The sequence below is a fragment of the Chlamydotis macqueenii genome, chromosome 2, assembly GCF_036417535.1.
Source record: "Chlamydotis macqueenii isolate bChlMac1 chromosome 2, bChlMac1.mat, whole genome shotgun sequence".
Classification (NCBI taxonomy): Eukaryota; Metazoa; Chordata; class Aves; order Otidiformes; family Otididae; genus Chlamydotis; species Chlamydotis macqueenii.
Window position 1 is genome coordinate 45,519,981 of NC_141557.1, and position 13,972 is coordinate 45,533,952.

A 13,972-nucleotide genomic window follows, 5' to 3' on the forward strand; every position below is an offset into this window, starting at 1 on the left:
TTAAACAAGACTAGAATGTAGAAAAAAGGATGAATGAACAGTAGATGGTGATAATGCAACATGTAGAGATAAAGTATTGCTAAAAAAAGGTACATTTACATTTACAGTACATTTACGAAAGTCCGTACCCTATAATAATTTTTAATAATTTTCCTGAATTAGTATTTGATTTAGAGCTGAAATATATGAATAGGCTATAAATGTAATTACATTTTATTTTTTCATTTCTGTTGAGGAAAAAAAATTATAGGTTTCAAAAACATGGCTTTAGAGGAAAAGTCTTCGTTTATCAATCAATGTCCACTTTTATTTTGTAATTTTAATCAGTGTAGATGACAACCCAAAGTGTCCCAAATAATTATTCAGAATAAATACATGTGAATATCTAAATAAATAATATTAATGAATACTTTTGTGCAGTAGTAATACGGCTTATTCAATTCTGTGGAGGATAACACAAGTACTTTGCTTTGCTTTATAATTATTATTTTTTTTCCCAATGTTGGCACATATGGTTGACCAAAAATAATTTGAAGTATGCCCCTTTGTATACATGAGATTTTGCTCTGTGCAGAAGAAAATGATATAAGCTGTATTCCTTGAAGCTAAATTATTTCAACAGTGTTCTCTCTCATGATCTTGTCCCAGAAAATATATTCTAATTTCTTCGGGATACTAATTAGGAACTGTTAATTCTCAAATAACCATAAACTGTTTACATCATGAGCTGAACTGTTCAGTGTTCGTGCATATGTTAGGGCATTTGGAAACTAGGCATCTCAAAAATTGTTTGTAGGTGCTATAATTGTGACTCGCTGATGGAAATGAAAAGTGAATCATCCATTTCACTTGTAAATTTATGAATCTCATCACCATTCAAAGATATTTAAGTGCTGTTAAATTCTTTAAAGTGCTTATTCAGAAAATGAGATTATATGTAATCCATCTACGGATATTACAGTGCTCATATAGCAATTGAATTCTTAGTGGTTAATGCAGGGATTAGTTTTCGATGTTTATGAATGTTCCTAAACAGCGTGAATAGGCTATTTTGGAGGATAGGAAAAAACAATCCTTGACAATTGTTATGGCTTTCTAATAAATCAATGGTGTCCATGGGGATGACAGAAGCAGCCCAGCATTTGATTTAAGGAGTTGTGCAGCAATACTTAGGATTGAAGTGTGTTTATGGCTTGGCTGATAGTAATGGCCATGGGAATGAGAAAAGGAACCCAAGATTTGATTTTAGAAGTTATATAGTAATACTTAGGTTTGAAATGTTTTGGCTAATGAGTATGCATGTATATGTAAGTAGGGATAGCAAACAGCACTCAATATTTATTTTTCATTGGAAGTGTGGTAATATTCTTGATTTTCCCACCGAAATCTAGTGCTCTTAATTTACTGTGAGTGTTTCTTTCCTTAACTAAAACCAAGTGTCAGTTCTAGGTAGGACTGATTTGTGTATACTGAGTTTTTTCGTTTTATGGTTTCACCCACTCCTTCTTTCCGTGATAGATGGATGAATATCTTTACGTTATCTGAATATGCAGATACTGGTGCTCCAAATATAATCGATAAAATGCGAAGAGTTATTATTTGAATTTTTGATACTCACCTGTAAACTGCAGGAAAGCCAGTCACTGACATCTGGTAGAGCAATCTGGTAAGATTATTAATAAAAGAATAGTTATATGTATGATGTGTAAGAATAAGATGAAAATTACAATGGATCTAGAAGACCAGCCTAAGTGAGGGAAGTAGATTCCAGGCAGTAGGGTGCCATATAAAATCAGTAAAATATCTTAATTGCAAATAAAAGCTGGATGTGCAAATGTGAGAGGTCTGAAAGGAAATGTGAGGAAACAATAACGCCTGACAGTGGGCAAGTTACTTTACGTGAGGAGTACCTCATGTGCACAGTGGAATGTCAAATCAAAAGGAATCTATAATATCCAGATGTGAACTGTACAGAAAGGGCAGTTTAAGTTGGGGACAGTCAGGACTATGTATCAAAAATTAGATTTCAATAATATAATGCTTTTAGTGTGGAAGTTATCAACAGAAATTTAAAATTATTATTTTAGAACTACACTGTGGCTGTCGTGCGAATCCAATCAACTGTGTAATATTCTACAAAGCAACTGACCGTAAGAAGCAGTAGTGATGGGTGACTTCGTCTTGTTTGTATACAGATGGTATCCTTGTTACTGAATTTCCCAAACAAACAGTTTTAATACAGTGGAAGCTGTTGTGCAGACAGGACTTGTGCATGAGGGTTGTTGCCTGTTCTTTGTTTTGGTCCCCATTTGTGGTACCATACTTTCTCTGTTTGCCGTTTGATAAACAGAATTTAAGACATCATTAATTAGACAGGCACTCTTTTTAATTTTCTTGTTTATGACCAGTTTCACATCCGATTACAGAGCCAGTATGAGGTGATACATTCTTGCAGAATTGCACCGGGTCCTTGTACGGCAGAGTTGCCAGGATAAAGAGGTAGTCCTACAAAGGTGAGAGTGGATAGAAGTACAGTACACAGTTATGAGTTATGCCACAGTTATCCATATTGAATTCAGGATGACTTGGAAATATAAATTGAAAGGGATGATAAATTCCCAGCTTTGCACACTAATTACCTGCCAGTAGTTCTTGCTAATGTCAGGCTGCAATTAACTGAACGACTGACTGCATGTGTAAAATGAAGTTTCTATTTAATTAAAACCTTCAAATTTTGATCATGTTTTCCTAGAGCACACCCTCTCTGTGGTAGTTTGACCTATTTATTCTTGACATTAAAGGAGTTCTATTTCTTTTATTTCATTATCAGCGAGCAAATGTACCTAGTCAATAATACATGTTGCAGTTTACTCAATAAAGAGTGTGTTTTGAGGAAGACTGTCTTCTCTTAAGAATTGCATCTGATCCTATAAACCAAATTATATAATAATAAAGTATGTCATCAATGTAAACAAATACCAGATGGGTTGTAAAACATTTACTTTTAGGTCAGTGCAAATAGACTGAGATAAAAGCTGCTGTGGCATATTGTCAGTCACTAGTAAAGCTCAAAAAGGGATTCCCATTGGGTGTCTGTATCCTGGAGGATTCCACCTTAATTTTTTTTTTTCTCTTGTTTTAAGTTTTGCTCTATTTATCCCCATTTGCTCCACGTTATTGCGCTTTCAGACATGGTGTGCTGGCCTGGCTGCGTTTCAAAGCGTGACAGTGCAAGCCGGCAAGGTTTTGCTGATGGAAGCCAGAAGGTGTTCCTGGGGAAAGTCTTGAGCCTGCTGAGACGTGGGTACTGTGGAGGCAGGACACTTTCTGTATTTTGGGAGTGATCTTATCTCTCGTGATATTTTCCCACGCCAGGGGTATGGCTGCTGTTACCTGTACCAGACCCAGCTTCCTCCAGCATGGGTGTAAATAGTGACAGCTGGTGCTTTTTATTCTTAAGATGCAAATGCGTCCACTAGAAGACACTTTCAGTTGTGTTCAGCTCAAGATGAAGTTCGAAGTGTCTTTGTACTATTAAATTGTAAGGCTAGGTTGCTTTTTTTTCACAGAGTTTAAAATTCAGAGGTTATCTAAATTCAAGATATCTGCTAACCCTTGTATAACAAAGTTTTCTAGTTGATGTGTGTTCACTGACATTTTGTCTTATCTGCTTATGTGTCTGTATTCTAAATTAAGTGAAATTTGTAATAATGAATAAATTTAAATTAGTACATGTATTTTAGCATTATGTCAAAAGGTATAGTTTTAATTATTGCATTTGGAGGACATCCACATTTTACAGGTTTTATCTATTTTCCTGTATGTGCCATCTAAATCTAGTATTTCTTACTTTATCCAAATAGCTTTGGACTCTTAAAGTCCTGCTTAATACTTGAGCCCAAGTGGCAGAAAATATAGGGATGAGTTTTATGAAAAAACTTGACTTCCGGGTGGACCAGTATACTCCAGATGGAGTCTTGACAAAACCTTAACAGGAGAGTCTGTTATTCCCAATGTCCATAATAAAAGTTCATGTCACATGTTTCGAAAGGTTTGTTTAAAATACTTTGTGTAGTCTGACTAAATGTTTCTAAACTGTTCAATGCATGCAGATTTTCAGCAGATGATACACAAATGCTATAGCTGACTTATGAGGAGTGATAACGTGCTCTTTATTGTAATCTAACCTTAAAATACAAGTTGAATCACATTAACAGAAACACTTTGTCTCCTTTGAGGTGTAGAGCTGGATTCTCTTAGTAGGGGGGAAATACTGTTTGGATTGTTTAGCTAAGAAAAATTGTTTTGTTTCTTATGATTGCTAACCTTTTTTTTTTGATACGCAGAAAGACTGTCTGCTTATGGATTTGTCAGCCTATTTGACATCACCAGGGATGCCAAATTTGAGTTATCTTAGGAGTCCTGTAAATCACAGAAAGTGCCCATTTTAGCTGCCTGTGAAGGTAGAAAATACTTGTGTAAATACTGAAATAAGGTAGAGTCAATTTAAGCTTTCTTTGAGTGCTTTATGTGTTGAAAAGTGTAGTTAATTTACATATGTGAAGTTCTGACTGAAGACTTTTAGCTTTATTGTTTTTCTTCTGAAGTTATCAGAAAAGAGCCACTTCAGATCTGGCCACTTGTCCATTTTCTCTGAGACTTCTGAGACTCTGACATAACTTCTTTGTCAATACTTAATCAATAAAAAGTTTTTAAAGTATGTATTTTAAATTTTTGAGTGTATTTGCTAAAGTAGATATTAACACCTTTGCAGGAAGTATCCAGTTATCTTCTTCATATTAAATACAGTAAAATCCAATCTTATCTATATGCAGAAACAGTCCACACCAGTGGAATGCAGATATGCTGAATCTTGATTGCATGACAAAAGTTTTCTTTCTAGATGCAAATGACTTCAAGCTCTGGATATGAATTAGCATTGTGTAGCAGAAAATCAGTACCTTATTTACAAAAAGTGCATTTTTCTGATTTATTCTTCTGGGAATGAATTTTAATAAGAAAAACACCTGTCTTGTTTTCTGACATCTGATGACAGCATCAAAATTACTGAGTGACTAAGATTACAAGTTATCCCTGCACAGCAACACATCAGGCTTTTATTGCTGTCTTGGGTATACAAGAAACTTGTATTAAGTGATGTTTAACAAGGACTCATTCTGTTTGTCAGTTCTGTGACATGATCTATATGAAGGAAGGAATAATGTCGCCATGTCGACCGAAGATGAGAAGATTGCAGTAGGTATTACCTGTCTGCGTAGTATGAAGCTTGTCTGTAGAGATGCAGAAAAATCAAATGGCATGTTTTTTTCATCACACTGCCAGATGGGGATTAGGCAAGCTTATGTAAAAATTCATACATTGTTAGTCAGAAACTGATGTGTGAGATTTAGGAAGAAATTGTCTTATGAATTTTCTTATAACAAATGATCTATTCTTCAGTGGCTGGTAAAGTAGATGGAAATGGCATGCCTGTGTGTGATGTATGCCTTTTAAAAATATTTCATCAAGAAGATCTCAGCAAAATATGCTTCCTCATAGTGCCCTGCACTAAGGGTTTCTTTTCCAGGACAAGTTGATGGCAAACTCCCCAACTCCAGGTACTGTTTAGAGCTAAGTCCAAACAACAATTTATCCTACGGCATGTTCACATGTTGAAGAATATGAAAAATCTCTTTAATTTTTTCAGCTTCAGGGGGTCTAGGGCCTCCCAAAACAAATGTTAAACACTGAAATATATAGTTATTTGAAACAGTAGAATTAGGTTTCGGCCACAAATCCAGATTTGCACTTTCCACTTAGGTGTTCAGGTGAAGGGCAGGCTGATCTTTAGAAAAAGAATAGGTGTCCTGATTTTATCACCTGAAAAAAAGTCACAGAAATACTACCCTCTATATGATTTTTCTCATTCCTGCATGGAGAGACTTTGGCAGAAGCAGCAAAACCGAACCGTTTCTTGCTACTCCTTATTTCATGTATGAATCTTGAGCTTATGCTCTGAGTAGGTTTGAAATGACTTAGATTTGATTTTTTATTTATATTTATCATTATGCACGAATCCATAGCACTGAAAACATGTCATGAAGAAAACAGCGCAGTAGGGAGTTAGTGGGAAAAATACTTCAAAATAGTATTTTTTTAAAAAGTTGCTTAATTGCTGTGGTGACTAGCATATGTATTTGCATTTTAATGCATCCTCTTTGTTTACTCATATTTGCCTCATCATTTCATGTTGCCAAATACTTGGTTAATGTTGTTATTTTGCATTCAAAGAAGTTATGATGGGTTTTTGAGCATTATGTGATCTTTTATTTTTCTATTTTTATTAATATAAAGATTTCTTGTTTTCCTCTAGAAAGGTTCTAAAGGAAATATCTGTTGGAGACCTAAAGCCTAATGAAACAGTTGAAGCAAATCTGGAAGCACAGCTACTCTCCAAATTAGACCATCCAGCCATTGTCAAATTTTATGCAAGCTTTGTGGAGCGAGATAGTTTCTGCATTATCACTGAATACTGTGAGGTGAGACTTGTGGGTTACTTTGAAGAAATTTTACAGAATATGTGTATTAAAATAGGGTCTTAAAAGAAACCTAGCCCAGTTTTCTTTAACGTTTTCATTTCAATTTTATTCTTGTTTCTTACTTGTGGTATCACCTGCTACTTATTAGGCATATTTCAAATAAGCAATGTTACCTGCTCACTTGACAAACCAGAGAAGAGGAAATTTTAAACACAAGATAATTTCATTCACTAAAATCAGTATTACAAGAAAGGCTTAAATGCAGACACATTACTGGATCTGTGGGTGAACTCCGAAAGGTTTTACCTCATATGTAAGACTGCTAGGTAAGAAAGGGTGAAACTGGGAGTACAGGGGCAGAGTATGACATCTGATGTCAAAGAGCAAGGGAAAACCCGCTTGTCATTTGGAAGTGATTGCAAGAAGCTCAACCCTGATCATATGGATGATGAGTTTGGTAGCAGCATTGGCTTTATGAAGTGGAGAATAGTGTGAGTCGAAGACCAGAGTTTATACGAAAAGTATTAAAGCAAGATATACCGTAGTATAGCTACCGCTTTTTTTTTACTCCAGCATTTGATTTAAAAACATTTTGATTAAATCTGTCTTAAGGTTTTAAAATAAGAATTTATACAGATTTAAGCCAGCTTTTTCAGAGTTTATATAAAACAAGTGCCTACTTTGTATTAAATATAGATGTGCTGTTTTAAAAGATATAATCTGTTCTACATACAGCAATCTTTTTATGGAACTGCAGACTTTTCAGTTGTGCTCTGCTAGACATTTGAAATGTTTTGGGAGCTAATGACTTGGACTACTGGGTTACCTGTCCACCAATCAGACTTGTATTAACTAATCACATTTTTTCAAGCATTCAGCTTTGGTGTGAATAATTAAAGAAGTACTATTCCTGCCAGTCATTGCTTCCTTAGAAGCTTTCTTAGATGACGATTAAATGCCTATTTAGTGCTGGGATTTTAAAAAATTAAATCTTAAATGTTAAATTATGTTATACAATCTGAATATTTGTTCACATATTGTTTCAACACCTGTGCAGAAGCTCTTTGCATCATTCCCCGAATGTCTGACAGCTGCACTTGAGTGAAATTTGGTATTGCCAACTCTTTTGGAAATGCAGAGCTCAAAATTGAAGGATTATTCTAACCGCACAGATATTCCCACACACTAAGATTCGTTTTCTCTCTACTGGTGGTAGAAAGTGGCCCAAAACCAGATTAGTTAAACCTACAGGAATAAATGAGCCTCTTGCAGCGGCATTATAGAGCTAGACTAGTGGCTTTGGTCCACTGCTTTTTGTTTGTTTGTTTGTTTGTTTGTTTGGTCTGGAATAAAGTTATAGGTGAATTTAAAAAAGCATGATAGCAATCACCATAGTAATCACAAGCTGCTGCAGCACCCCTTGGAAATTTTTTTATTCAGGCAATGTAAACTACCCTGCATGAAAACACTTTGGTGTGGAGTTACCCTAGGATCCAGGAGCTGTGTACTCAAATACATGAGAATGTATTAGAGCAAGGCAAGTGAAGGAGGAAGAAATGGATGTGTTGGCTATGCAGCTGAATCTTTTCAGTTTTGAGTCTGCTAGGTCAGGCCAGAATGACAGTGGGTCCACTAGCATGTGCTTCTGGCTCTTTCTGCAAAGTATATATGATGTAGTATCATCACATTTAAGCAGTTACGATGTATTTGATCTAATGTTCAGACAAGGAAAGTATAAATCAAGGTTTTGCCTGGTGCTATGAAGTTTCTTTTCTATTTTAGTGGGAGTATTTCCAGAAGGTATACTTTCATATGTACTTATCTATAACCTGCCTTTGTATATGGTGAAATTTGGATCTTTTTACTTAAAAGCTGTCTGTTTAAATCACGCATAAATTGAGAATAAGAAAAAAATATATTGCTACCTGATCCTTGTTTGGAAGTCTAGTGTATTCAGTTTCTCATGCATAGCATAATTACTAGATTGGCAGTAATTGGTACTCTTGGGCAGACTCAAAATAAAGAATAAACATTAAGTTGGCATGGAAACAGAACTACTCTCTGAGCCTTATTCTGTTTTCTCCAAAGTACTGTGACTTGTTCATTAGCCACAGTACTTTGTTCATTCTTGCATGACTAGCATAGAGTGAGCCTCCAGTGCAGCTGGCCCATGCTGTACCTGTGCTGTGAACAAAAGAGAACGTTGGTGTCCATTGCTCAGCTCAACATCTTTTATTATAACTGAATTCACTCAAAATTATAGAAAAGAAGTATAAAATCTATTTTGTTTTGATCTTCTTGTTGAGCTGCTTTGGCAGTTTTCCTGAACCAAAATCTTACAGGCAATATAAACATTGTCAGATAAGTCATATTTCAAACATAAATGCCTTCATGATCCTTGGATTTCATTTTGTAACATAAATGGACTTCAATAAGATACAGTTTTAACGAAGTAGTTACTTTAAAAATTGCATCATTTTAATACATCATAAACCAGAGCTAGTTGTACTTTCCCTCAATTACTTCTGTCTCTTCCCTGTGGTCTCAGCTGTGATGTGAGTATACAAATGCTAAGAAATCTGAGTAAATGGAATAACTAAAGCAATCAGTGCCTGTTCACATTATCAGCTCTACATGCTAAGCTGTTTTAAATAAGTTACTGGTGTATTTGATACTCTTGACCTTTAAATAGAAACTGCAGTTTGGAAACTCCCTATGTACTTAATTTGTTAAATTCCTTATAAGCTCATTATACTGACCTTCCAAAAAGGAAAATTGGGTTAAGAAACTTCTTCGGAGTTTCACAGCAGCAATATTTCATTCAGCAAATCATTTATGATATGCTTTTGTTTTCCTTTTATAGACACAAAATCAAGGTTAAATTAATTGTAGGACTTTGAGGCCAATCTTCTCTGCCTGAAGGTAAAAATCCATGCAGTTACTTGAGGGCACATGTAGCACTTTATTCAACTGCTTTTATTCTCGTTAGACCTTTTGAAGAAAATGTCCCTCAACTTAAGAGAGTACCCTCTGGCCTAATTCTATAGGTGCTACATTTCTTTTCTTTGCATTTTTCATGGCAATTTGTGAGTGTGATTGAGGACACGTTGGGACAGGGAGAAATGGTGATTGGAGCCTGCTGCGCTTCATCTATCCTCAGGTGGATAGTACCTAGTCTCTTGTGGCCAGTAGCCAGCTGACACGTTTGAACAGCCCCTGAGTCTTGGACTATTGCTACAGTTGGCTCTGGATGGTCTGGGGCAGCTGTCTGGAATAGGTGAGTCATTGTTTTCAAGGTGTGTGAGTAGGCTCAGACACAGCCCATCTGGTTGCCGAGCAGCAGAGTACTCAGCAACGTTTTTTCTTTCCTTCCTCTGCTCTGCTGCAAGCAACTGGGGGGAAGCTGTTGAACATTTGGAGCTGCAAAGGGGAAGCAGCTGCTGAGAACTCCAAGTTCCCAGAAGAGCTTCTCTCTGGGCTGCAGCAGGGAGGCAGATGGAGAGCTGCAGCCATGTTCCCTTCCCTAGTGAATGAGATGATTCAGACATTTCAATTAAAAATTGCAGGACATTGTCAGGGGACACGTTTTTCATATATTACAAAACATATTTTCTTTTTTTGTTTGTTTTTAATACACTCACTCTTGAATGTTGTAACTTAGAACCTGAGGAACCATAGAAATTACTGTAAATTCAGGTCAAAGTACAGGACAGAAATCTATGGATCTTCAAGGACAGAACCTGCTTATTTAGTAGCAGCAGTATGTGTTGGGAACAGAAAAATCAAGAAATGTTGAAGAGATTGTGAAATGTTGAGAGTCAACAGTGCAGAGAAGGGAAGGGCTGATGCTGGGAAATGGTGATACAGGTGCAGTTGTACAGGTTAAACTATTTTCTTGTGTATTCTATGTGCACTTCTGATTTTGTGCAATATAACGTAAAAGTAATGATTTATGGAGAATAAACTGTCCTGAGGTAAGACACTTAGTCGCTAGAGTACAATGAGACTCACAGTCTCTTGGGTCTGGGATTCCTCACCTCAACACGGTGCTTGCCACTAATGTGTGTTCTTGTAGACAAAATCAATTTATTTTATAAACTGGATAAAAAAAACAGCTGACAACCATCTGTCTATTTTTTAGCAAAATGAACAGTTTTCGTATAAATCTCCTCAAAAACCTCTTTCATCATGCTGTTCGACTGATTTTTCCAAATGTCTGACTTAAGTAGTTGTCTTCTGTATGTATTTTCTGGTTTATTTTTGCTGCCTACTGTGTGTCATATTACTCCATTTCTAGTCCTACTTCAAGATCTAGTGTAGTTTTAATGAAATATTTACAGTAACACATGCTACAGATTCTTGAAGCTTTAATTCTGCTTTGTTTCTGACAAAAGTGAGTTTGGAAGAGGGACAAAGTGTCATAATTAAAGAGACCCTGGTTTAATTCTTAAGAGAACAGCATCGTTTCTTTGATGCTGACATGGTTATTTCAGCATCATAAATGAGAGTGTCTCTTAACTGTGCAACGTTTGACTTAAGTAGAAATGCTTTTCCCAAATTTATAAACTTATTTGGACCAATTGAGACTGATTTATTTTACTTGATTTAGGTGTCTACATATTAGCCACTCATTGTAGGCCTTCATCATAAACCTTTGTAGAGAAACAGCATTTCTAAACATGATCCATTCCTTCCTAAGGTAGACAGCTAATGGCAGAGATAATTGCACTGTACAGGTGCCTGTTCCTTTGTGTTAACTATAAAGGGAGTTTGAGGTGACCAGCTCAGACGTACATGTCTGAAGTTGGGTGGCATGAAGTGACAACTTTGATGATATTGTGTAATGCTAAGAGAAAACTGACCTACTTTCTCTATGCAGCTAGACTGCTTGATCTCATTTTGATCCTCAGTTGTGTATGCTTTTGATGTTGGGAGAGTTCAGAATTCATGTGCAAGCATTAACTTTTACAGACTACGTGGTAGGGAGCTTGAAGGTCTGAGAAGGTGGAGTTCTGTACTTCGATGAAGGAGAAGACATTTTAAAAACTTACTTTAAATGTACAAATATGTTGTGATATTTTTCAGGGTGGAGATCTAGACTTTAAAATTCAAGAGTACAGAGAATCTGGGAAGATATTCACTCAAAATCAGATAATAGACTGGTTTATACAGTTGTTACTCGGAGTCAACTATATGCATGAAAGGTACAGTCATTTCATATGAGAGCATTTAGCTTGGGAGGGGAGTGAGTAGACTTACTGACTAGTTGCCGATATTCAAACAGAGATGAAACTGTATGGATTGTCTTGTATCGCTATAAAGTCCAGTTCACCAAACTACTGTAGTGTATGTCATATACCTAAAGTGTAATTAATTATGTATCCTGCAAGAACATTGTGTATTATTATCTTTTAGCAGCGCAGTGGTAGATGTCTTTCAGTATTAGACACGCTTTCTAAGAGCCAAGTGAAAAATTTAGCACAACAGAAATAGCTCAATATTGTTAGAAGAAAATGGATTAAAAGGTTAAAACAAAGTCAGCTTTATCAAAGGGAGTCAACGAGGATGTCTTGCAGATACTTAATGTGAAGAATCCAATATATATGCTTGAGGTACTCCCACTAAAATCAGTGAAGTTACATACATACATTCTTTGAAAACAGACATTACTTTTAACAGCACATCAAAGATTAACCTAAAAAAATACTGCAGGTCATCCACTCAGTGATGTGGGGAGATCACACTTATTTTGAGCAGCGGTAGATAGAGGTGAATACCTACCTAGTCATCTCCATGGGTGTAGTTCTTGCCTGCAATGTGATTTAGGCAGGCTGACTTCAGTGATTTAAACAGTTTCCTCATTGGCAGTGTGCTGGACATGTGCATGAGGCCTGTCTGGTCGCCTTCCCACATCATCCAGTGCTGTCACCTTTGAGGTAGATGAGACTATTTAACATGGTATGAGGGCGACTGAGTGCTCTGCTGAGCCAGGAGCAGAAGGCCCAGCACACTGCCACCCACACTGAAAGCTGGAGGAACGGCCGAGCAAATGGGAATACCAGGCTCCTTTCCTACCAGCTTTTCAGAAACAGTGAGCCAGTCAAAGTTAACCCAAAGTTAAAGGAGCATCTTCTCCTTTCCTCTGACTCCTCCCTGTTGCTTTTGCCTATTGGCAGCTCTGAAATGTCACGTTAATGAACAAGACAGAGAATCCTTTCTAAAGAGCATTGTAGCCCAAAAGTCCACGATTTTTCATCCTGCCAAGTTGGGCTAGTTGGACAATAATTCCTATTGAACTTTTAGAAATAAGAACGTCATTGCTGCAAGCACTATCTTGGCAGAGGCTAAGGATGTTTGTGATCACCTGCATGTTTTGGGGAGTTGAGCTAATCTGCCTAAAATAATAGCCTAAATTATTAATACAGCCAAGGGGGAGAAGATGTTTATGTTTGAAGAGTAGGTTACGTTCATGTACATCTCATCTGGAGATGAGAATTCAGGTTTTTTTTCAAGCTGAATGTAAACTAGAATCCATATTTTTCTATCCTGCGTGAGTACTCAGAAAACAAGATTATTATGCACTGAGTTGAAAGTGAGAACACCAAATTGTTGTAGCTATTTCATATATCTTTCACAGCAGGGTGTGGGCCAAATTTGGCTTCCTGAACTTGAGTTACAACAGAGCAGTAGGTGGAGATAGTCACTTGTCACCAAGAACAGTAATTTCTGAGTTGAGCTAAAGTTAAGTATGTGGGATACATTTGACCTAAACTGATAGATGTCTAATGAGTTTTTCCACCTACAGTGTCAAAGTGTAGAGGGAAAAGGGCAGAGTGAATCGCTGTCCAGAATGCAAGAGCGTTTTTGTTCCTAAATGCCAGTGTATCTAGGGCTTGCACATGAAGTGCTGTTTCCGCAGGCTGCAGTGATGGGAGCACAACAAGGAGAGCTCTCGTGGGATGCTGTGCTCTTCAGCATCTACCTCAGGCCAAAAGGACAGAGGGAAATGGAAATAAAAATCCTGACTGTTTAACTAAACTAACAGTGTGGGATTTGGTTTTTTGTTTGTGGTTTTGGTGGGTTTTTGTGTTGTTTTTTTTTTTTCCTCCCTTCTTGAACTCCAATTTAACAATTTATCATTAAAAGTTTTGGTAATCTGGAATGTCCACTTTTGGTGAAATCCTTTCTTTAATGTGTTTAGAGGATGCATTGTGCAAAGTAATGCAGAATAATAATAACAGTGCAGTTGGACTAGACAATCATTGTAGGTCTCTTCCAACTGAACTATTCTATTGTATAAGTTATTCTTTTTGTCTTTAATTTTCTGTATTTCCTCGTGCCTCTTTTATCTCTTGTTTTCCTATAGGTCCCTTTTGCCTACTCTTCTCTCTATTTTTCTCATCTTTTACTTGTTCTCAAATAAATATTTTTTA

The 13,972-nt window shown here is 36.5% G+C and overlaps 1 protein-coding gene across 1 annotated transcript in view; it reads left to right on the plus strand.

Moving 5' to 3' along the window:
* The window catches only part of NEK11 (NIMA related kinase 11), a 101,238-nt gene that overhangs the window by 13,896 nt on the left and 73,370 nt on the right, over positions 1 to 13,972 (plus strand). Inside the window, exons 3-4 of the mRNA XM_086741593.1 lie at positions 6,374 to 6,539; positions 11,625 to 11,743. Coding sequence (XP_086597719.1) covers positions 6,374 to 6,539; positions 11,625 to 11,743 — 285 coding nt within the window. The remainder of the gene's footprint in view (positions 1 to 6,373; positions 6,540 to 11,624; positions 11,744 to 13,972) is intronic.